Here is a 24043-nt window from a genome sequence, read left to right as displayed (position 1 = left end):
TGATCCTTAATTTAAGTCTGAAGACTTCACATAGGGATCATTAAATTACCACTTTTCTGAATAAATTAATGAACATTTAAATAAAATAAAATCCTTACAATTGCTGTTAGTATACTGGACTTTTAAAACATAATTATATTCTATATTGTCAAGTAATGTTTTAATTTACCAAAAAGGAGTGGAAGATAAACATTTGGGAATTTTCAAGAGTGTATACATGCTACCCACAGGTTAAATTTGATTTTTCGTTCTTTCCTTTCTCTTTATTTGGAAGACTAACTTAAAAATCATTAGAAATCAAATGGCTAATCAAATTTTTCCTTCAGAAACTTGTTGAGTAGTACCATCCACTGTAGTAGGAAAAGAAAAATCTTTTTTCAGACAAACACTCACAAAGAGTTAACTTGTGTAGAAATGGCAGGCAGCAGAGTTAGTTGAAATAGTTGACATTTAATTTAAAAAATGATTTAGTTTGAAAATATTTCCACAGCTTCTCTGTGCATTTTTAAAGATCTGGGATGTCGGGCTGGAGAGATGGCTCAGTGGTTAAGAGCACTGACTGCTCTTCCGAAGGTCCTGAGTTCAAATCCCAGCAACCACATGGTGGCTTATAACCATCTGTAATAAGATCTGATGCCCTCTTCTGGTGTGTCTGAACAGCTACAGTGTAATATAAATATAATAAATAAATCTTTAAAAAAAAAAAAGATCTGGGATGTCATATGTATTTTATTAGAACATACGTCAGAATTCTGAGTATATAAAAGAAGAAATAATTAAATTGATTATATTTCTTGATTTTTATTAATTAAAATGTCCCTGAATCTCTGGAATGAATACGACTAGATCATAAAGGATGGAGAGGGGAGAAGGCTCCAAAGTTCCACCAATAGTCAAGAATTACTGGCACTTCTTGGTTCTTAAGACAGAATTATTTGACTTTCTTTAAAAGTATGGCTGTCTATAATATGTCAATTGTACTCTAGAAGAATGCCACACATACATGACATTTCTTAACCACTGTCAGAGAAGCTTCTGTTTATAGTAGATGATGACCAACACAGAGACAACAAGAGAACACAGAGCAAAGAATAAGAGACTTCAAAATGTTCAGTCCTAAATATAACTTATGTATTATCCTCCTTCCTTGAAAGATTCAGGGAACATTGAGAAATAGGGAACAGAAAGGTGGTGGATAACCACAAGGAAAAAATGTCTTCTGGGCACAGCAGGACAGCTGCACATATGAAGTCACAGCAAATATAATAGGATGAGCAAGACCTGTGCAAGCCAAAGTCATAACACATCCTAAAACGGTAGCTGGGCATGATGTGCTGTACATAGTGAAGGAATTATTTGCAATTATTAGCTTCTGGAAGAGGAAGTGTCAAATTCCTCTAAAAGTATAGCTGCCACACCTTATAAAAGATATCTCTTCTTAGAGCATATGTGGGACCATCACAGAAAGGCACAATTGGATACAATGCAGATATCAACAGATTGTAGGGATATCAACTTCAACCAACACATCTAAGTCTCAACTTCTGCATTTGTAGATCAGGGAACATGCAGAAGAGGAGGCAGAAACATTGTAAGAACAAGAATAGCATGAAATCTATTGTGAAAACTTGTCCTGGAAATGGCTGCAAAAATAATTAGAAAAATGACTGAATCATTAGGAGTGTTAATGTGGGAAGATAAAAAGCTCAGACGCTACCCTTAGACAGAGAGCTATATATGACTGATGGGGTGAGGAAAATTAACCTCTGTAATGATAAGCCCACTTATTGGTTTCATAAGTTGTTAATTGCTAGTGACTGGCTTTGTCATCCACATGGTGGGTAAACTGAACCATTGGAGGTCAGTGCTTAAAGTCACTGACAAGGGTTGATCGAGATACCTACAGGGGCTGCTGCTAAAGGCAGATTAGAGAAGTTGCTCAGCAGACATATTTGCTGAAGGAAGGGAGCTTAATTGGCTGGGTCTGGCACTCTATATTGCCAGTCCTCCCCCCCCAAAAAAAACAGCCAAACAAAAAAAAAACCCTATGAACTCTTTTAACTCCTTGGGGTCAGAGAGAAAGAGGATGAAAGAGAAAGTTCATACACACACACACACACACACACACACACACACACACACTCACAGATAGAATGGACAAATCAAAAAGCAGAGTCCAACTTCATACACACAAATATGCTTGCGTATATACATACAAACATACACACACGCATACAGATGATCAGACAGACAAATAAATATTCACCTATTGAATGGTTAGAAAAAAGCTCCAGCATGCAAAGTCCAAGTATTACATACATACATATATACATACATACATAGACACACACACATACATACATACATACATACATACATACATACATACATACATACACACAACTGGTGGATGGAAGGAACAATGTTCCAAGTCCCATTTGCACAAACTCTACACACACACACTTACAGCTGATGGCTGTGAGAGGCAATGTCCATGCCAAACCATTCACATACACATAGTTGATGTATGAGAGAAACAATGTTCTAGCCACACCCTATCTTAGTTTATTCTTTCTTCTACAGCTCATATATCCCAGCAAAATCTTTCAAGCAGTATATAATTATAATGTGATTACATGTTAGTTTTCTTCTGGTGAATGATTATGAAGAAACAGTATGTTTTCTCCTAACTTTAGGAAATATAATATTACATAGCACATGTAAAGATCAAATTAATCTTAAAAAATCATATGCATTCATAAACAAGCAACATCTATAGTTTAACAAAATGTAAGCAAGCAAGAGAGTTTCTCATGGTTTTTTCTCTTACTGGAAGGCAGCAATTTGCTGTTATAAAGAAAGAAGTATTACAATACTATTTATCTTTAAAAGTAATCCTGTAAAATCATAATCACAAATCTAAACTTTTATATAAAAATCAGTCATATCTATCTTTTTTATTAGACATGTTTCTTCATTTACATTTCAAATGTTATTCCCTTTCCCGGTTTCCTGTCCATAATCACCCTCCCATTCTCTCTCCACCATAAGGATGTTTCCCCAATCAACCACCCCTTATAACCCCCCCAACATTCCCCTGAACCGGGAGTCTACCCTTGGCAGGACCAAGGGCTTCCCCTTCCACTGGTGCCACAACAAAGCTATTCTTTGCTACTTATTCAGTCAGAGCCCTGGATCAGTATATGGATGGTCGTTTAATCCCTGGAATTGCTGGTTGGTTGGCATTGCTGTACTTATGGGTTTGAAGACCCTTCAGCTCTTTCAACCCTTAGTCTAATTCCCCCAAAGGGGGCACCATTCTCAGTTCAGTGGTTTGTTGCTAGCCTTCACCTCTGTAATTGAAATACTCTGGTTGTGTATCTCAGGAGAGATGTATATGCAATCACTTTCAACATGCTCTTCATAACGTCATCAATCTTATCTAGCTTTGGCGGCTGTATACATATGGGTCACATATGGGGCAGGCACTGAATGGCCATTTTTCAGTCACTGCTGTGAACTTTGCCTTCATATCCCCTCCTATGGACATTTTTGCTACCCCTCTTAAGAAGGAGTGATAGCATCTGCATTTTGGTCATCCTTCTTCTTGAGCTTCCTGTGGTCTGTGGATTGCATCGTGGGTAATTCGAGATTTTTGGCTAATATCCACTTATCACTGAGTGCATACCATACGTGTTTTTCTGTGATTGGGGTACCTCACTCAGGATGATATTTTCTAGTTCATTCCATCTGCCTATGAACTTCATGAAGTCATTGATTTTGATTACTGAGTAATAGTCCATTGTGTAGATGTACCACAATTTCTTAATACATTCCTTTGAAGGGCATCTGGGTTCTTTCCAGCTTCTGTTAGAAATAAGGCTGCTGTAAACATAGTGGAGCATGTGTCTTTGTTGTATGTTGGAGCATCTTTTGGGTACATGCCCAGCAGAAGTATAGCTGGCTCCTCAGGAAGTGCCATGTCCAATTTTCTGAGAAACCTCCAGACTAATTTCAAGAGTGGTTGAACCAGATTGCAGTCCCACCAAAAATGGAGGAGTATTCCTCTTTCTCCACATTCTTGCCAGCGTCTGCTATCACCTGAGTTTTTCATCTTAGACTGACTGGTGTGAGGTGGAATCTCAGGGTTGTTTGGATTTGGAATTCTGCCTCTGTGTGTCTCGAGTCTACCAGGCAGGTCACTTGGAGCAGAAAAATAGGTCTTACCTCTGCTCTCAGGTGTGTAGGTGCTCCTGGTTACTGTCTTTCAGTTCTCGACGAAGGCAAGAATCAGAAGGGTCCTGTGCCTGACTGCTCCTAGTTCCCTGCATCCAGCAGGCACAGCTGGCACTACGTGATTCCCTCTTGGGTGGGGTATGTGGGCAGAGAGTAGTCTCCTCTGATTTCTCAGAAGTGTCTGCACTTCTGTAGGTCCAACTCTCTCCCCTGAGGGATTGGGTTCAGGGAACTGTTTGTCCAGTTCAGTTCAGTTCTGGGCAAAGACCAGAATGGCAGGTATATGCAGCTGATTGTTCCTATATTCCTGTGTCCAGAGGCACTATCAAGTTTCCTCTTGAAAAAGCAATATTGGCAAAAGTGGGTAGAAGTGGCAGTCTGCTTTGAGGTCTCAGGATGGTCTGCACTTTGGGTGTTCAGCTCTCTTACTCACAGTCATAGCTGTCTTAAATCCTCAAAATGTACATCTACTCATCAACAATAGTTAATAAATCATATCGGAAAGCTGAATGCAAAATATGATATATGAAATCAGTTATCACCAGTCCATCCTCAATGAGATGTAATGACATCAGAGAATAATGACACTGTTCTTGTTCCCTGACCATAAAAGGTCCCTAGCTTAACTAAAAGTGTACCTTTCTGAACTTCACACTGTTCCCTAAGATTTTTTACATAGGAAACAGTAATAAAAATTATCTCAACCAAGCTTAACTGACTTATTTTTCCCAAAGTTTTCTAAGGGTGGTAGTCATTGTTCACAATCTAAATCTCTAAGTTCTTCTCTAAGGTAGTGTTCCAGTAGTAATGCCAAAAATAAATCAGGCACTAATATTGTGAATGCCACCAAGACTTCCCAGTGAGGGAATGGAAGCCTGCTTAAAGTTTTCATATAACTCTTAAACTAAGAGTGCAACAAACAGAGCAGAACTCCATAACAGCATAATGTCCACGGGACACATAGGTCTCAGGGCTGTGACACAAAAAGGCCCTCCCATAGTGCTATGGTAACCCATGGACTGAATTACATAAATTCTAAAGCCATTTGTCATTTCTCCTGCATGACCCTTGGCAGAGCTGTTTGGTTGTAAAATCATATATAATGTATCCAACAAGCCTGATAGCATACCTGAAAACTCTAGAAAAAATAAGCAAATACACCCAGGAGAAGTTGAATGTAGAAAATATCAAACTCAGTGCTGAAATCAACCATGTTGAAACAAAAATAATTATACAAAGAATCAACAAAACCACAAGTTAGTTCTTTGAGAAAATCAACAAGATAGATAAATACTTAGCCAGGCTAACCAGAGGGAACAGACAGTGTATACAAATTAACAAAATCAGAAATGGAAAGGGAGACATAACAGAAACTGAGGAAATTCAAAAAATTACCAGGTCCTACTACCAAAGACTATACTCAACAAAACTGGAAAATCTGGATGAAATGGACAATTCTATAGACAGATACCAGGTACCAAAGTTTAATCAGGGTCAGATAAACAATCCAAATAGTTCTGTAACCCCTAAGAAATCGAAGCAGTCATTAAATGTCTCCCAACACTTTGGTTGGTGGTTTAGTCCCTGAAGCTCTGAGAGGTCTAGTTAGTGTTAGTTGATATTGTTGTTCTTCCTATCAGGTTGCAAACCACTTCAACTTCTTCAGTGTTTACTCTAACTCCTCCATTGGAATCCCTGTGCTCAGTCCAGTGGTTAGCTGCAAGCATCATCATCTGTATTAGTAAGGATATAGCAGAGCCTCTCAGGAGACCTCTATCAGACTCCTGTCAGCAAGCACTTCTTGGTATCAGCAGTAGTGACTGGGTTTGGTGGATGAAGAATTGACTTTGAATTTTGCTGGAGATTGAATGGAATCTGTAGATTGCTTTCAGAAAAATGGCCATTTTCATTATATTAACCCTGCCAATCCATGGGCATGAGATATGTTTTCATTTTCTGAGAACTTCAACTTTTTTCTTTAGAGACTTGAAGCTCTTGTTATACAGATGTTTCACTTCCTTGATTAGAGTCACACCAAGGTATTTTATATTATTTGTGAATATTGTAAAGGGTGTCTTTTCCTTAATTTCTTTCTCAGCTTGTTTATCCTTTGAGTAGAGGAAGATTACTGATTTGTTTGAGTTAATTTTATACGTAACTCCTTTGCTGAAATTGTTTATCAGTTTAGCATTCCTCTCATGGAAGTTTTGGGGTCACTTAATTTGTATTATCATATCATCTGCACATAATGATACTTTGACATCTTCTTTTCCAATTTGTATCCCTTTAACCTCTTTTAATTGTCTAATTGTTCTTGCTAGGACTCCAACTACTATATTGAAAATGTAGAGTGAGTGGGCAACCTTGGATAGTCCCTAATTTTAGTGGGATTTCTTCAAGTTTCCCTCCATTTAGTTTGATGTTGGAATGAATCTGTAGTTAATACAGTGTAATTTATCTGTAGTTCAAGAAAATGTAAGCAAATATCTTCTGCCACCTTTATCAGTAGCATTTATTCTTTGATGAAATGATACAAAATGGGGAAACCACATCTATTCTAATAAGACTACATAGTTCCACAACTCAGCATAAAATTACATGAAGCATATATTGTTATTTCTGATTAAAAACAATGAAATTGTTTTAGATAGAACATTATCAACATAACTTAGCCATGCATACCCTAACTAAGATGTAAATGTATAAATTTGTATTTACCTTTTGTTTTCCTCAGTTCTTCCACTAGGCACTGTGCTTCCTCTTGAACACGGTCCTCAATGTTCCTTTTTCCTATTCCCAAATTCCGAAAGGTCATGATTGTGAATCGTCTCATCTCTTTCCATCTGTTTCCATTGCTAAAAACAATGCCTAAAGAAATGAGAAGATACTGGAAATAGATGCTAGGAACAGATGAAAATGGAAGCCATAGAGGTGTCCTACTGTGCTTAAGAAGGAAGTCCACCTCTTTCGTTCAAACTTATATCTTAATATAAACATGGTACAACACACACATAAATATGTACACTTACTTACCAAAACCTTTAGTAACATTTTCAATCATTGGATAGCTTCCTCTACCAGAAAACTTCTCCCCGTTATCAATCAGAGCTTCCTTTATTGCTTCATATCCATGCAATATGACAGTGGGCTGTGAGCCCAAATACAGAGTGAACACAGGGCCATAGGTTTTTGAAAACTGGAAATAGGAAAGAAAATGCAAATACTAGCAAACATATGTTATCTTAATCTACATAGTGTAAACCTCATTCACACTAACATTGTCTTTGCATTTTAATGATGCAGACATAAATCAGCAAAATTAGGCCCAATTAATGTTTGAAGTGTAAATTTTTAAGACAACACCAATGATTCTATTGATGAGTCCAGATTTGGCTTACTGCTACCACAAACACAGAGAATGAACACTGCAGAAGCAGGTGTGAACACCACAGGTATACAGTATTTCCTGAAAAACTGGTCCCTTATATGGCAGTATTCTTAACACCAGATTTAGGCATGCATGAACCAAAAATGGATATGAATATCTGTAAATATGCAGAATGATATTTTTGCATTTCTTGTGTTACTCCATGTCCATTGGTATTTAGATAAATTAGGTATTAGTTCTCTAGAGTCCAGTGTCAAGTAGATAACCTCAATAAAGATATATGTCTAAAAGTATACCTGACTTATTGAATAAAATGTTACTCACTATTGACTCCCAAACAAAACTAATCGGAAAAGCTGTTTTTTAAAAAGAAAACAAATATTCATAAATTTTCTAGTTTGAGTGGATTTTTATTTTTTATTTAAAAAATGTTTTGAGCTGGAGCGCCATTTACAACTTATAGCTCAGTTGCATTCCTGGAGGCCTGAAAGCACCAGGGATAAGCATTTGGACCCCTCCCTCACAAAGTGTGCCTTCCATTTCTCATATGCCCATCACCAACGATCTATGCCCTGTCCCCTGAGCTCTTCCAACTTTTCTGGAGACCTACATGCTCAAGGATAATTTGGTAAGAACCAGCCCCAGACTGCTTGCCTCCATGGGCCACCAAGCAAAAGCAACCTGAACGTTACCCCCTGTGTTCCATTTTGTCCCTGTATCTCCATTCTCTGAGACTGCATGCAGTGGGGGAAACCAGGTAAAAATGCTCACCTCCAAGGTCCCTGCAAACCAATACCCTCTAAATCATACCAAAGGGTCCTAAGCTGCACATGGTCTCTTGTGTTCCATTGTGCAGCTCAAAACTCTGCCTGCATTCCTGGAGGCCTGCCAGTAACTGGGACAGTCACTTTGGTAAAAGGCAGCTTAAGAACAAAATCAAGAAAAACTTGGGCAAAATGGCACCACCAGAGCCTAGATATTCTACTCTAGCAAGCCGCATATATGCTAACATAGTTAAAACATGAAAAAATGACCTTAAATCCAATAAAGATGATAGAGGACTTTACGAGGAAATGAATAAAACTGTTTAAGTTCTCAAAATGGAAATAAAGCAATAAATAAGTAAATAAGTAAGCAAACAAATAAATACCAAACAGCAACAAACACAAACAAAAAATACACAAATATAAAAATCCTGGAGATAAAACAATTAGGTAAAAGAACAGAAGCTACAAATTAAAAGATATCAAAGAAATAATCACAAGCATAAAAAGGTATGATAGAATAAATCAATTCATCTGTAAAGAATATGATAAATATAAAAAGTTTCTGACACAAAACATTAATAAAATCTGGGACAGTATGAAAGACCAAACCAAAGAATGATAGTAGTAAAAGAAGATTGCCAGCTACATGCCCAGAAAGTATTTTCAATCAAATCATAGAAGAAAATTTCCCCCAAGCTAAAGAAAAAACTGACTATGAACATATGCAAAGCTTACAAAATTCCAACTAGATTGAGCCAGAAAAGAAAATATTTCCACTGTATATTAATGAAAACATAAAACCTAAAGAACAAACAAAGAATATTTAAAGATCCAAGGAAGAAATACCAAGTAACATGCAAAGGGAGACCTAACAGAATTATACTGAATTCTTAATAGAGACTCTAAAAATGAAATGATCCCAGACAAATGTCTTGTAGAATCTGTGAAACCATCAAAACCAACCTAAACTACTATACACTGCAAAATTCAAATTCACCATAGATGGAGAAAGTAGGATATTCCATGACAAAACCAAATTTAAAAGAATATCTTTCAACAATCTAGCCCTATAGAAGATACTGGAAGGAAAACTTTAACTCAAGGATATTGACTATACCCATGAAAACACAAGAAATAAATAATTCCTTACAAATAAAATCAAAAGAAGGTGTATGCACACACACACACACACACACACACACACACACACCATTATCATGAGAATAACAGCAATTCATAATCATTGGTTATTTTATCAATAAAAATGCAGTTTCTTACTGTGGCTGTAACTTTTCTGATCCTGGCCCACAGCTCCATGCTCCCAAATCCCATGGGAGAGAGAGCTGAACACCAAGAGGTGCGGGCAATCCTGAGACTGCAGGGCAGAACAGACTGCCACTTCTGCCTAGCCTTGTCCTCATCCCTGGCCCAAAAGGAAACCACATAGTGCCTCTGGACACAGGAATATAGGAGCAGTCATCTGCAGGAGCAAGGTGGAGATCTGTGCCCAGATCTGAACTGAACAGGTCAAACAGCTCCCAGCATCCAAATCCCGTGGGGGTGGAGAATTAGACCCTCAGAAGTGTGGACACTCCTGAGAAACGAGAGGAGACTACTCTCTACCCACCTTCTGGTCTAAAGAGGAAAATACCTAGTGCCATCTCTGCCCTGGGAACAGGGAACTAGGAGCAATAGAGGCAGGACCCTTCCAGTTGCTGCCCTCACCAAGAGCTGAAAGCCAGCTGTCAGAAGCAACTATATGCCTGAGAGCAGAGGTAAGGCCAACTGTTTTGCTCCAAGTGACCTGCCTGGTGGACTCAGGACACACAAAGATAGAAGTACTCTGGGAATGGGCACTTCTGGTTTCTGACTGTGGCCAGAACATATCTGATCCCAGCCCACAGCTCCCTGCTCACAAACCCATGGGAGAGAGAACAGAACACTCAGAAGTGCAGGCAATCCTGAGACTGCAGGGCAGTACAGACTGCAACTTCTGCCCACATTTGCCTACATCACAGTCACAAGAGGAAACTGCGTAGTGACTCTGAGCATAGAAATATAGGAGCACGGCAAAAGATTTATATGATCTGAAGAGAAATCAGACAACAAAAGGAGGTCAAGGGGATACAGATCAGAAAAGTAGAAGTCAAAATATCACTATTTGCAGATGATATAATAGTATATTTAAGTGATCCCAAAAGTTCCACCAGAGAACTACTAAAGCTGATAAACAACTTCAGCAAAGTGGCTGGGTATAAAATTAACTCAAATAAATCAGTAGCCTTCCTCTACACAAAAGAGAAACAAGCCAAGAAAGATATTAGGGAAACGACACCCTTCATAATAGACCCAAATAATATAAAGTACCTCGGTGTGACTTTAACCAAGCAAATAAAAGATCTGTACAATAAGAACTTCAAGACTCTGAAGAAAGAAATTGAAGAGGCCTCAGAAGATGGAAAGATGTCCCATGCTCATGGATTGGCAGGATTAATATAGTAAAAATGGCCATTTTACCAAAAGCGATCTACAGATTCAATGCAATCCCCACCAAAATACCAATCCAATTCTTCAAAGAGTTAGACAGAACAATTTGCAAATTCATCTGGAATAGCAAAAACCCCAGGATAGCTAAAACTCTCCTCAACAATAAAAGGACTTCAGGGGGAATCACTATCCCTGAACTCAAGCAGTATTACAGAGCAATAGTGATAAAAACTGCATGGTATTGGTACAGAGACAGAAAGATAGACCAATGGAACAGAATGGAAGACCCAGAAATGAACCCACACACCTATGGGCACTTGATTTTTGACAAAGGAGCCAAAACCATCCAATGGAAAATAGATAGCATTTTCAGCAAATGGTGCTGGTTTAACTAGAGGTCAACATGTAGAAGAATGCAGATTGATCCATGCTTATCACCCTGTACAAAGCTTAAGTCCAAGTGGATCAAGGACCTCCAAATCAAACCAGATACAATCAAACTAATAGAAGAAAAACTAGGGCAGCATCTCGAACACATGGGCACTGGAAAAAATTTCCTGAACAAAACACCAATGGCTTATGCTCTAAGATCAAGAATCGACAAATGGGATCTCATAAAACTGCAAAGCTTCTGTAAGGCAAAGGACACTGTGGTTAGGACAAAACGGCAACCAACAGATTGGGAAAAGATCTTTACCAATCCTACAACAGATAGAGGGCTTATATCCAAAATATAAGAAGAACTCAAGAAGTTAGACCGCAGGGAGACAAATAACCCTATTAAAAAATGGGGTCCAGAGCTAAACAAAGAATTCACAGCTGAGGAATGCCCAATGGCTGAGAAACATCTAAAGAAATGTTCAACATCTTTAGTCATAAGGGAAATGCAAATCAAAACAACCCTGAGATTTCACCTCACACCAGTGAGAATGGCTAAGTTCAAAAACTCAGGTGACAGCAGATGCTGGCGAGGATGTGGAGAAAGAGGAACACTCCTCCATTGTTGGTGGGATTGCAGACTGTTACGACCATTCTGGAGATCAGACTGGAGGTTTCTCAGAAAATTGGACATTGAACTGCCTGAGGATCCAGCTATACCTCTCTTTGGCATATACCCAAAAGATGCCCCAACATATAAAAAAGACACGTGCTCCACTATGTTCATCACAACCTTATTTATAATAGCCAGAAGCTGGAAAGAACCCAGATGCCCTTCAACAAAGGAATGGATACAGAAAATGTGGTACATCTACACAATGGAATATTACTCAGCTATCAAAAACAATGACTTTATGAAATTCGTAGGCAAATGTTTGGAACTGGAAAATATCATCCTGAGTGAGGTAACCCAATCACAGAAAAACACACATGGTATGCACTCATTGATAAGCGACTATTAGCCCAAATGCTTGAATTACCCTAGATGCCTAGAACAAATGAAACTCAGGACAGATGATCAAAATGTGAATGCTTCACTCCTTCTTTAAAAGGAGGAACAAGAATACCCTTGGCAGGGAATAGAGAGGCAAAGATTAAAACAGACACAGAAGGAACACCCATTTAGAGCCTGCCCCACATGTGGCCCATACATATACAGCCATCCAATTAGACAAGATGGATGAAGCAAAGAAGTGCAGGCCGATAGGAGCCAGATGTATATCGCTCCTGAGAGACACAGCCAGAATACAGCAATCACAAAGGCGAATGCCAGCAGCAAACCACTGAACTGAGAATAGGACCCCCGTTGAAGCAATCAGAGAAAGAACTGGAAGAGCTTGAATGGGGCTTGAGACCCCTTATGAACAACCTTGCCAAGCAACCAGATATTCCAGGGACTAAGCCACTACCTAAAGACTATACATGGACTGACCCTGTACTCTGACCTCATAGGTAGCAAGGAATATCCTAGTAAGAGCACCAGTGGAAGGGGAAGCCCTGGGTCCTGCTAAGACTGAACCCCCAGTGAACTAGGTTGTTGAGGGGAGGGCGGCAATGGGGGGAGGATGGGGAGGGGAACACCAATAAGAAAGGGGAGGGGGGAGGGGGATGTTTGCCCGGAAACCGGGAAAGGGAATAACACTCGAATTGTATATAAGAAATACTCAAGTTAATAAAAAAAAGATTTAAAATAAAAATTAAGTTTCAAAAAGTTAAAAAAATATATATAGCAGCAGTCAGCTGCAGGAGCCCCAAGATCCAGATCTGTGCCCAGATCTGAACTGAACCAGTCAAACCGTTCCCTATACCCAAATCACTTGCAGTGGGGGGAGCTATATACTCTGAGAAACAAGAGGAGAGTACTCTCTCCCCATCTGACCAGATACATTCAAAGTAATAGAAAAAGTAGGGAAGAGTCTTGAACACATGGGCACTGGGGAAACTTTCCTGAACAGAGCACCAATGGCTTATAATCTAATATCAAGAATTGACAAATGGAAACTCAAAAAACTGCAAAGCTTCCGTAAGGCAAAGAACACTGTCATTAGAACAAACGGTAACCAACAGATTTGGAAAATATCTTTAACACTTGTACATCCGATGGAAGGCTAATATCCAAAATATACAAAAACTCAAGATGTTAGAATCCAGAGAGCCAAATAACACCATTAAGAAATGGGGTACAAACCTTCAGAGAGGCAGACAAGCCTGGGAAACCAGAAGAGACTGCTCCCTGCACACACATCTCGGACGCCAGAGGAAAAAGCCAAAGACCATCTGGAACCCTGGTGCACTGAAGCTCCCGGAAGGGGCGGCACAGGGCTTCCTGGTTGCTGCCGCTGCAGAGAGCCCCTGGGCAGCACCCCACGAGCGAACTTGAGCCTCGGGACCATAGGTAAGACCAAATTTTCTGCTGCAAGAAAGCTGCCAATGAGCTTGGGACACACGGAAGCAGAATTTCTCTAGGACCAGGCAAGTTCTGTGTTTACCGGAAGTCCCACACCCGCGGATCCCGGCCCGCAGCAGCTCTCTGCTCCCAGACCCCGTGAGAGAGAGACCCAACCGCCTGGTCAGGTGGGCACTCCTGAGGCTGCAGAGCAGAAGAGACCACCAACACTGCTCACCCCTGCCCACATCCCTGTCCCAAGAGGAAACTGTATAAGGCCTCTGGGCTCCCGTGGGGGAGGGCCCAGGAGCGGCAGGACCCCTGCCTGAGACACCACCAGAACCTGAAAGAAACAGACTGGATAAACAGTTCTCTGCACCCAAATCCCGTGGGAGGGAGAGCTAAACCTTCAGAGAGGCAGACAAGCCTGGGAAACCAGAAGAGACTGCTCCCTGCACACACATCTCGGACGCCAGAGGAAAAAGCCAAAGACCATCTGGAACCCTGGTGCACTGAAGCTCCCGGAAGGGGCGGCACAGGTCTTCCTGGTTGTTGCCGCTGCAGAGAGCCCCTGGGCAGCACCCCACGAGCGAACTTGAGCCTCAGGACCACAGGTAAGACCAAATTTTCTGCTGCAAGAAAGCTGCCTGGTGAACTCAAGACACAGGCCCACAGGAACAGCTGAAGACCTGTAAAGAGGAAAAACTACACGCCCGAAAGCAGAAAACTCTGTCCCCATAACTGACTGAAAGAGAGGAAAACAGGTCTACAGCACTCCTGACACACAGGCTTATAGGACAGTCTAGCCACTGTCAGAAATAGCAGAACAAAGTAACACTAGAGATAATCTGATGGCAAGAGGCAAGCGCAGGAACACAAGCAACAGAAACCAAGACTACATGGCATCATCGGAGCCCAATTCTCCCACCAAAGCAAACACGGAATATCCAAACACACCAGAAAAGCAAGACCTAGGTTCAAAATCATATTTGATCATGATGCTGGAGGACTTCAAGAAAGACATGAAGAACTCCCTTAGAGAACAAGTAGAAGCCTACAGAGAGGAATCGCAAAAATGCCAGAAAGAATCGCAAAAATCCCTGAAAGAATTCCAGGAAAACATAAATAAACAAGTAGAAGCCCATAGAGAGGAGACACAAAAATCCCTGAAAGAATTCCAGGAAAACACAATCAAACAGTTGAAGGAATTAAAAATGGAAATAGAAGCAATCAAGAAAGAACACATGGAAACAACCCTGGATATAGAAAACCAAAAGAAGAGACAAGGAGCTGTAGATACAAGCTTCACCAACAGAATACAAGAGATGGAAGAGAGAATCTCAGGAGCAGAAGATTCCATAGAAATCATTGACTCAACTGTCAAAGATAATGTAAAGCGGAAAAAGCTACTGGTCCAAAACATACAGGAAATCCCGGACTCAATGAGAAGATCAAACCTAAGGATAATAGGTATAGAAGAGAGTGAAGACTCCCAGCTCAAAGGACCAGTAAATATCTTCAACAAAATCATAGAAGAAAACTTCCCTAACCTAAAAAAAGAGATACCCATAGACATACAAGAAGCCTACAGAACTCCAAATAGATTGGACCAGAAAAGAAACACCTCCCGTCACATAATTGTCAAAACACCAAACGCACAAAATAAAGAAAGAATATTAAAAGCAGTAAGGGAAAAAGGTCAAGTAACATATAAAGGGAGACCTATCAGAATCACACCAGACTCCTCGCCAGAAACTATGAAGGCCAGAAGATCCTGGACTGATGTCATACAGACCCTAAAATAACACAAATGCCAGCCCAGGTTACTGTATCCAGCAAAACTCTCAATTAACATTGATGGAGAAACCAAGATATTCCATGACAAAACCAAATTTACACAATATCTTTCCACAAATCCAGCACTACATAGGATAATAAATGGTAAAGCCCAACATAAGGAGGCAAGCTATATCCTAGAAGAAGCAAGAAACTAATCGTCTTGGCAACAAAACAAAGAGAATGAAAGCACACAAACATAACCTCACATCCAAATATGAATATAAAGGGAAACAATAATCACTATTCCTTAATATCTCTCAATATCAATGGCCTCAACTCCCCAATAAAAAGACATAGATTAACAAACTGGATACGCAACGAGGACCCTGCATTCTGCTGCCTACAGGAAACACACCTCAGAGACAAAGACAGACACTACCTCAGAGTGAAAGACTGGAAAACAACTTTCCAAGCAAATGGTCAGAAGAAGCAAGCTGGAGTAGCCATTCTAATATCAAATAAAATCAATTTCCAACTAAAAGTGATCAAAAAAGATAAGGAAGGACACTTCATATTCATCAAAGGAAAAATCCACCAAGATGAACTCTCAATCCTAAATATCTATGCCCCAAATACAAGGGCACCTACATACGTAAAAGAAACCTTACTAAAGCTCAAAACACACATTGCACCTCACACAATAAAAATGGGAGATTTCAACACCCCACTCTCATCAATGGACAGATCATGGAAACAGAAATTAAACAGTGATGTCGACAGACTAAGAGAAGTCATGAGCCAAATGGACTTAACGGATATTTATAGAACATTCTATCCTAAAGCAAAAGGATATACCTTCTTCTCAGCTCCTCATGGTACTTTCTCCAAAATTGACCATATAATTGGTCAAAAAACGGGCCTCAACAGGTACAGAAAGATAGAAATAATCCCATGCGTGCTATCGGCCACCACGGCCTAAAACTGGTCTTCAATAACAATAAGGGAAGAATGCCCACATATACGTGGAAATTGAACAACGCTCTACTCAATGATAACATGGTCAAGGAAGAAATAAAGAAAGATATTAAAAACTTTTTAGAATTTAATGAAAAGGAAGATACAACATACTCAAACTTATGGGACACAATGAAAGCTGTGCTAAGAGGAAAACTCATAGCGCTGAGTGCCTGCAGAAAGAAACAGGAAAGAGCATATGTCAGCAGCTTGACAGCACACCTAAAAGCTCTAGAACAAAAAGAAGCAAATACACCCAGGAGGAGTAGAAGGCAGGAAATAATCAAACTCAGAGCTGAAATCAACCAAGTAGAAACAAAAAGGACCATAGAAAGAATCAACAGAACCAAAAGTTGGTTCTTTGAGAAAATCAACAAGATAGATAAACCCTTAGCCAGACTAACGAGAGGACACAGAGAGTGCGTCCAAATTAACAAAATCAGAAATGAAAAGGGAGACATAACTACAGATTCAGAGGAAATTCAAAAAATCATCAGATCTTACTATAAAAACCTATATTCAACAAAATTTGAAAATCTTCAGGAAATGGACAATTTCCTAGACAGATACCAAGTATCGAAGTTAAATCAGGAACAGATAAACCAGTTAAACAACCCCATAACTCCTAAGGAAATAGAAGCAGTCATTAAAGGTCTCCCAACCAAAAAGAGCCCAGGTCCAGACGGGTTTAGTGCAGAATTCTATCAAACCTTCATAGAAGACCTCATACCAATATTATCCAAACTATTCCACAAAATTGAAACAGATGGAGCCCTACTGAATTCCTTCTACGAAGCCACAATTACTCTTATACCTAAACCACACAAAGACACAACAAAGAAAGAGAACTTCAGACCAATTTCCCTTATGAATATCGACGCAAAAATACTCAATAAAATTCTGGCAAACCGAATTCAAGAGCACATCAAAACAATCATCCACCATGATCAAGTAGGCTTCATCCCAGGCATGCAGGGATGGTTTAATATACGGAAAACCATCAAGTTGATCCATTATATAAACAAACTGAAAGAACAGAAAAACATGATCATTTCATTAGATGCTGAGAAAGCATTTGACAAAATTAAACAGCCCTTCATGATAAAAGTCCTGGAAAGAATAGGAATTCAAGGCCCATACCTGAACATAGTAAAAGCCATATACAGCAAACCAGTTGCTAACATTAAACTAAATGGAGAGAAACTTGAAGCAATGCCACTAAAATCAGGGACTTGACAAGGCTGCCCACTCTCTCCCTACTTATTCAATATAGTTCTTGAAGTTCTAGCCAGAGCAATCAGACAACAAAAGGAGATCAAGGGGATACAGATCGGAAAAGAAGAGGTCAAAATATCACTATTTGCAGATGGCATGATAGTATATTTAAGTGATCCCAAAAGTTCCACCAGAGAACTACTAAAGCTGATAAACAACTTCAGCAAAGTGGCTGGGTATAAAATTAACTCAAATAAATCAGTTGCCTTCCTCTATACGAAAGAGAAACAAGCCGAGAAAGAAATTAGGGAAACGACACCCTTCATAATAGACCCAAATAATATAAAGTACCTCGGTGTGACTTTAACCAAGCAAGTAAAAGATCTGTACAATAAGAACTTCAAGACACTGAGGAAAGAAATTGAAGAAGACCTCAGAAGATGGAAAGTTCTCCCATGCTCATGGATTGGCAGGATTAATATAGTAAAAATGGCCATTTTACCAAAAGCAATCTACAGATTCAATGCAATCCCCATCAAAATACCAATCCAATTCTTCAAAGAGTTAGACAGAACAATTTGCAAATTCATCTGGAATAACAAAAAACCCAGGATAGCTAAAGCTATCCTCAACAATAAAAGGACTTCAGGGGGAATCACTATCCCTGAACTCAAGCAGTATTACAGAGCAATATTGATAAAAACTGCATGGTATTGGTACAGAGACAGACAGATAGACCAATGGAATAGAATTGAAGACACAGAAATGAACCCACACACCTATGGTCACTTGATTTTTGACAAAGGAGCCAAAACCATCCAATGGAAAAAAGATAGCATTTTCAGCAAATGGTGCTGGTTTTACTGGAGGTCAACATGTAGAAGAATGCAGATCGATCCATGCTTATCACCCTGTACAAAGCTTAAGTCTAAGTGGATCAAGGACTTCCACATCAAACCAGACACACTCAAACTAATAGAAGAAAAGCTAGGGAAGCATCTGGAACACATGGGCACTGGAAAAAATTTCCTGAACAAAACACCAATGGCTTATGCTCTAAGATCAAGAATCGACAAATGGGAACTCATAAAACTGCAAAGCTTCTGTAAGGCAAAGGACACTGTGGTTAGGACAAAACGGCAACCAACAGATTGGGAAAAGATCTTTACCAATCCTACAACAGATAGAGGCCTTATATCCAAAATATACAAAGAACTCAAGAAGTTAGACCGCAGGGAAACAAATAACCCTATTAAAAAATGGGGTTCAGAGCTAAACAAAGAATTCACAGCTGAGGAATGCCGAATGGCTGAGAAACACCTAAAGAAATGTTCAACATCTTTAGTCATAAGGGAAATGCAAATCAAAACAACCCTGAGATTTCACCTCACACCAGTGAGAATTGCTAAGATCAAAAACTCAGGTGACAGCAGATGCTGGCGAGGATGTGGAGAAAGAAGAACACTCCTCCATTGTTGGTGGGATTGCAGACTGGTAAAACCATTCTGGAAATCAGTCTGGAGGTTCCTCAAAAAATTGGACATTGAACTGCCTGAGGATCCAGCTATACCTCTCTTGGGCATATACCCAAAAGATGCCTCAACATATAAAAGAGACACGTGCTCCAGTATGTTCATCGCAGCCTTATTTATAATAGCCAGAAAATGGAAAGAACCCAGATGCCCTTCAACAGAGGAATGGATACAGAAAATGTGGTACATCTACACAATGGAATATTACTCAGCTATCAAAAACAACGAGTTTATGAAATTCGTAGGCAAATGGTTGGAACTGGAAAATATCATCCTGAGTGAGCTAACCCAATCACAGAAAGACATACATGGTATGCACTCATTGATAAGTGGCTATTAGCCCAAATGCTTGAATTGCCCTAGATCCCTAGAACAAACGAAACTCAAGACGGATGATCAAAATGTGAATGCTTCACTCCTTCTTTAAATGAGGAATAAGAATACCCTTGGCAGGGAAGGGAGAGGCAAAGATTAAAACAGAGACTGAAGGAACACCCATTCAGAGCCTGCCCCACATGTGGCCCATACATATACAGCCACCCAATTAGACAAGATGGATGAAGCAAAGAAGTGCAGACTGACAGGAGCCGGATGTAGATCTCTCCTGAGAGACACAGCCAGAATACAGCACATACAGAGGCGAATGCCAGCAGCAAACCACTGAACTGAGAATAGGTCCCCTATTGAAGGAATGAGAGAAAGAACTGGAAGAGCTTGAAGGGGCTCGAGACCCCAAAAGTACAACAATGCCAAGCAACCAGATATTCCAGGGACTAAGCCACTACCTAAAGACTATACATGGACTGACCCTGGACTCTGACCCCATAGGTAGCAATGAATATCCTAGTAAGAGCACCAGTGGAAGGGGAAGCCCTGGGTCCTGCTAAGACTGAACCCCCAGTGAACTAGTCTATGGGGGGAGGGCGGCAATGGGGGGAGTGTTGGGAGGGGAACACCCATAAGGAAGGGGAGGGGGGAGGGGGATGTTTGCCCGGAAACCGGGAAAGGGAATAACACTCGAAATGTATACAAGAAATACTCAAGTTAATAAAAAAAAAAAGAAATGGGGTACAGCGCTAAACAAAGAATTCACAGTTAAAGAATATGAAATGGCTGCTAAGCTCCTAAAGAAATGTTAAACATCCTTAGTCATCAGGGAAATGCAAATCAAAACAACCCTGAGATTCCACCTCAAATCAGTCAGAAAGGTAAAATCTAAAACTCAGCCACCAGCAGATGCTGATGAGGATGTGGAGAAAGAGGAACACTTCTCCATTGTTGGTGGGATTTCTAACTAGTACAACCTCTCTGGAAATCAGTCTGGAGGATCCTTAGAAAATTGGACATTGCACTACCTGAGGACCCAGCTATACCTCTCCTGGGCATATATTCAAAAGAAAAGATGCTCTGTCATACAACAAAGGCACATGCTCCACTATGTTCATAGCAGCCTTATTTATAATAGCCAGAAGCTGGAGAGAACCCAGATGCCCTTCAATCAAGGAATGGATACAGAAAATGTATTACATCTTCACTATAGAGTACTACTGAGCTATGGAAACAATGACTTCATGAAATTCATAGGCAAATGAAAGGAACTAGAAAATATCATTTTGAGTGAAGTATCCCAATCACAAAAAACACACATGGTATTCACTCATTGATAAGTGTATATTAGCCCAAATGCTCGAATTACCCAAGATGCAATGCATGAATCACATGAAACTCAGGAAAGATGAACAAAATGTGGATGCTTCATTCCTTCTTAAAAGGGAAAATAAAAAATATCCATAGGAGGGGATATGGAGGCAAAATTTAGAGCAGAGACTGAAGGAATGGCCATTCAGAGCCGGTACCACATGGGGCCCATATACATACATATATATATATATATATATATATATATATATATATATATATATACACACATATATCCAGCAAAACAGATAAGATGCATGAAGCAAAGAAGTGAATGATGACAGGAACCAGATATAGATCTCTCCCAAGAGACACAACGGAACATGTCAAATACAGGGGCGAATGCTAGCTGCAAACCACTGAACTGAGAATGGGACCCCTGTTGGAGGAATTAGAGAAAGAATTGAAAGAGCTGAAGGGGCTTGCGACCCCAAAAGAATAACAATGACAGCCAACCAGCACTTCCAGGAATTAAACCACCACCCAAAGTCAATACATGGACTGACCTTGGGCTCCAACTACACATGTAGCTGTGAATAGCCTTGTTGGGGTACCAATGGAAGGGCAAGCCCTTGGTCCTGCCAAGGTTGGAATCCCACTTCAGGGGATTGTTTACAGAGGTTAGGGGGAGATGGATGGGAAGGGGAACACTCTTACAGAAAGGGAGGAGGGGTTAGGGGGCTGACGGACAGTAAACCTGGAAAGGGGGTAACATTTATATTTTTTTAAGTATTCTTTTATTTTCCATCTTTATTAATTTGGGTATTTTTTATTTACATTTTATTGTTATTCCATTTCCCGGTTCTGGGCCACCATCCCCCTAACTCCTCCCCGTCCCTTTCTATATGGGTGTTCCCCTCCATATTCTCCCCCCATTACTGCCCTCCTTCCAACAATCACGTTCACTGGGGGTTCAGTCTGGCAGGACCAAGGGCTTCCCCTTCCACTGGTGCTCTTACTAGGCTATTCATTGCTACCTATGAGGTTGGAGCCCAGGGTCAGTCCATGTATAGTCTTTGGGTAGTGGCTTAGTCCCTGGAAGCTCTGGTTGGTTGGCATTGTTGTTCATGTAAGGTTGCGAGCCCCTTCAAGCTCTTCCAGTCCTTTCTCTGATTCCTTCAATGGGGGTACCGTTCTCAGTTCAGTGGTTTGCTGCTGGCATTCACCTATGTATTTGCTGTATTCTGGCTGTTGCTCTCAGGAGAGGTCTACATCCGGTTCCTGTCGGCCTGTACTTCTTTGCTTCATCCATCTTGTATAATTGGGTGGCTCTATATGTATGGGCCACATGTGGGGCGGGCTCTGAATGGGTGTTCCTTCTGCCCCTGTTTTAATCTTTGGTTGGCAGACTTCTAATGACTGCTTCTCTTGCCTTGGGCTCGTGGGTCAGTTTAGATGATTTATCTGAGAGAACATGGAAAGGGCCTCAAACTCATTGATCCCCTGTGGTGTGTATTGAAAGACAGACAGAAAGGAAGAAAGAAAGAAAGAAAGAAAGAAAGAAAGAAAGAAAGAAAGAAAGAAAGAAAGAAAGAGAGAAAGAGAGAGAGAGGGGGAGGGAGGGAGGGAGGGAGGAAGGAAGGAATGAAGGAGGAAGGAAGGAAGGAAGGAAGGGAAAGAAAAGAAAAGAAAATCCTTCTTGAACAAGCTAGGAACCTAGTAAAATAGAAACTCCAGTAATCTATGAGGGTGACTGTAGCCATAACTGTTTCAGTAGGGGATATAGACGCTAAAATAGCCATCTGCTAAGACCAGGCAAAACTTTAGTGGACAGGCAGGGACACCATCCCAGCCACAAAACCTTCAAGTCACAATTTTTCATGTCTACAAGTTGTGTATGGATAAAGCTGGAGCAAAATTTGAAGAAATTACCAAACAATGCCTGGCCCAACTTGAGAGACATTCCTTAAGAAAAAGCCTATCCTTGACCCTATTAATGATATTCTGCTATACTTACAGACATGAGACTAGCATAACTGTCATCTGATAGGCTTCAACAATCAGCAGTTGGAAATAGATGGAAACTCACAACCAAATATTAGGAAGAGCTAAGAAGAAGCTACAGTCAGGATTTGAGTTACTAAAATAATTAATAAATTAATGCCATGACCTAACTTTCTTCAACATGAAACCTTGCTCATTATTCAATTCCTGACAAGTGCCAGTTATAAAAGGCATAAGCTACACAATACTTGGTGAGAGGTATGACTTTATGATTGTTTATAACATTACTGTCTTCAGTACTATATTTTCATTTAAAAGAAGTTCTAATTTATCTTCCTTATCAAGTTATTACAGGATCACAGACAATACTTACCTTGGTTAAGGATTGGCTGATGTTCTTGACATCTATCTGGAGGAAATTACCAATAATTGGGAGAGGAGTGGGGCCAGGAGGGAGCTTCCTTCTCCTAGAGCTCTGTCTCCAGAGTGAAAGGAGAATGAGAGAGGAGAGAGTAAGTACCAGGAAAGTGACCAGATCCATGGAGACCCTCCTTACTGATGCAGTTGTGATCAGGCAGCACAGAGATTTTATAACATGCTGAAACAACATGCACCTCTTTGAGCATCATTGATTAGTCCATTAGGGAATCTTTAATCCCACTTGCTCTCTATCAAGTGATCTTTGTCCCTTTGATAGAGATAAATATAAGATATCATTTACTTTGACCTTTATACAGTGCCCATTTGAATTTCTGGCTAATACTAAGGATTGGTGCCCAATTACTGATAATAAAAGTAAACAAATATTTTCTAATGTGTGGTAATTCTTCAGAATTAATATATTAATTTTAAGATTCAAGAAAACTCCTCCATATATGACTTAAGTCATATATTACTTATGATATTTATATACTCAATGAAATATGTTTATTTTTAACAAAATCATACTATATAACATAGGCAGGTCTCTAACTGACAGCTCTTCTGCTACATTGCCCTAATAACCAGAAATATATTTACATACCACAAAGATCATGCATACTTAAAATGTTTATTTTCTATACTAAACATTCCAACAGATTTTGTTCAATAACATATGCTTTATAGCTCCTTATTTTACTCTTGTCCAATACAAAACAAAGAACAGAAAACATACATG

General features: G+C 39.9%; 1 protein-coding gene across 2 annotated transcripts in view; it reads right to left on the bottom strand.

Annotated features, from left to right (window-relative positions):
- Positions 1 to 23622, bottom strand: part of LOC120098584 (cytochrome P450 2C7-like) — a 63103-nt gene extending 39481 nt beyond the window's left edge. Inside the window, exons 1-3 of one of the 2 annotated variants that reach the window (XM_087609388.1) lie at positions 23258 to 23622; positions 7270 to 7432; positions 6955 to 7104 (exon numbers count right to left, since the gene is read on the bottom strand). In XM_087609388.1, the coding sequence (XP_087465514.1) occupies positions 6955 to 7104; positions 7270 to 7432; positions 23258 to 23494 (550 nt within the window). In that variant the 5' untranslated portion in view covers positions 23495 to 23622. The remainder of the gene's footprint in view (positions 1 to 6954; positions 7105 to 7269; positions 7433 to 23257) is intronic. The other variant, XM_087609390.1, reaches the window with a different exon arrangement.
- Positions 23623 to 24043: the final 421 nt, after the last annotated feature.

Source organism: Rattus norvegicus, chromosome 1 (genome assembly GCF_021556685.1).
Source record: "Rattus norvegicus strain SHRSP/BbbUtx chromosome 1, alternate assembly SHRSP_T2T, whole genome shotgun sequence".
Classification (NCBI taxonomy): domain Eukaryota; kingdom Metazoa; phylum Chordata; class Mammalia; order Rodentia; family Muridae; genus Rattus; species Rattus norvegicus.
The sequence above is the reverse complement of the archived record's forward strand: the minus strand, read 5'-3'. Positions and strand labels throughout refer to the sequence as shown.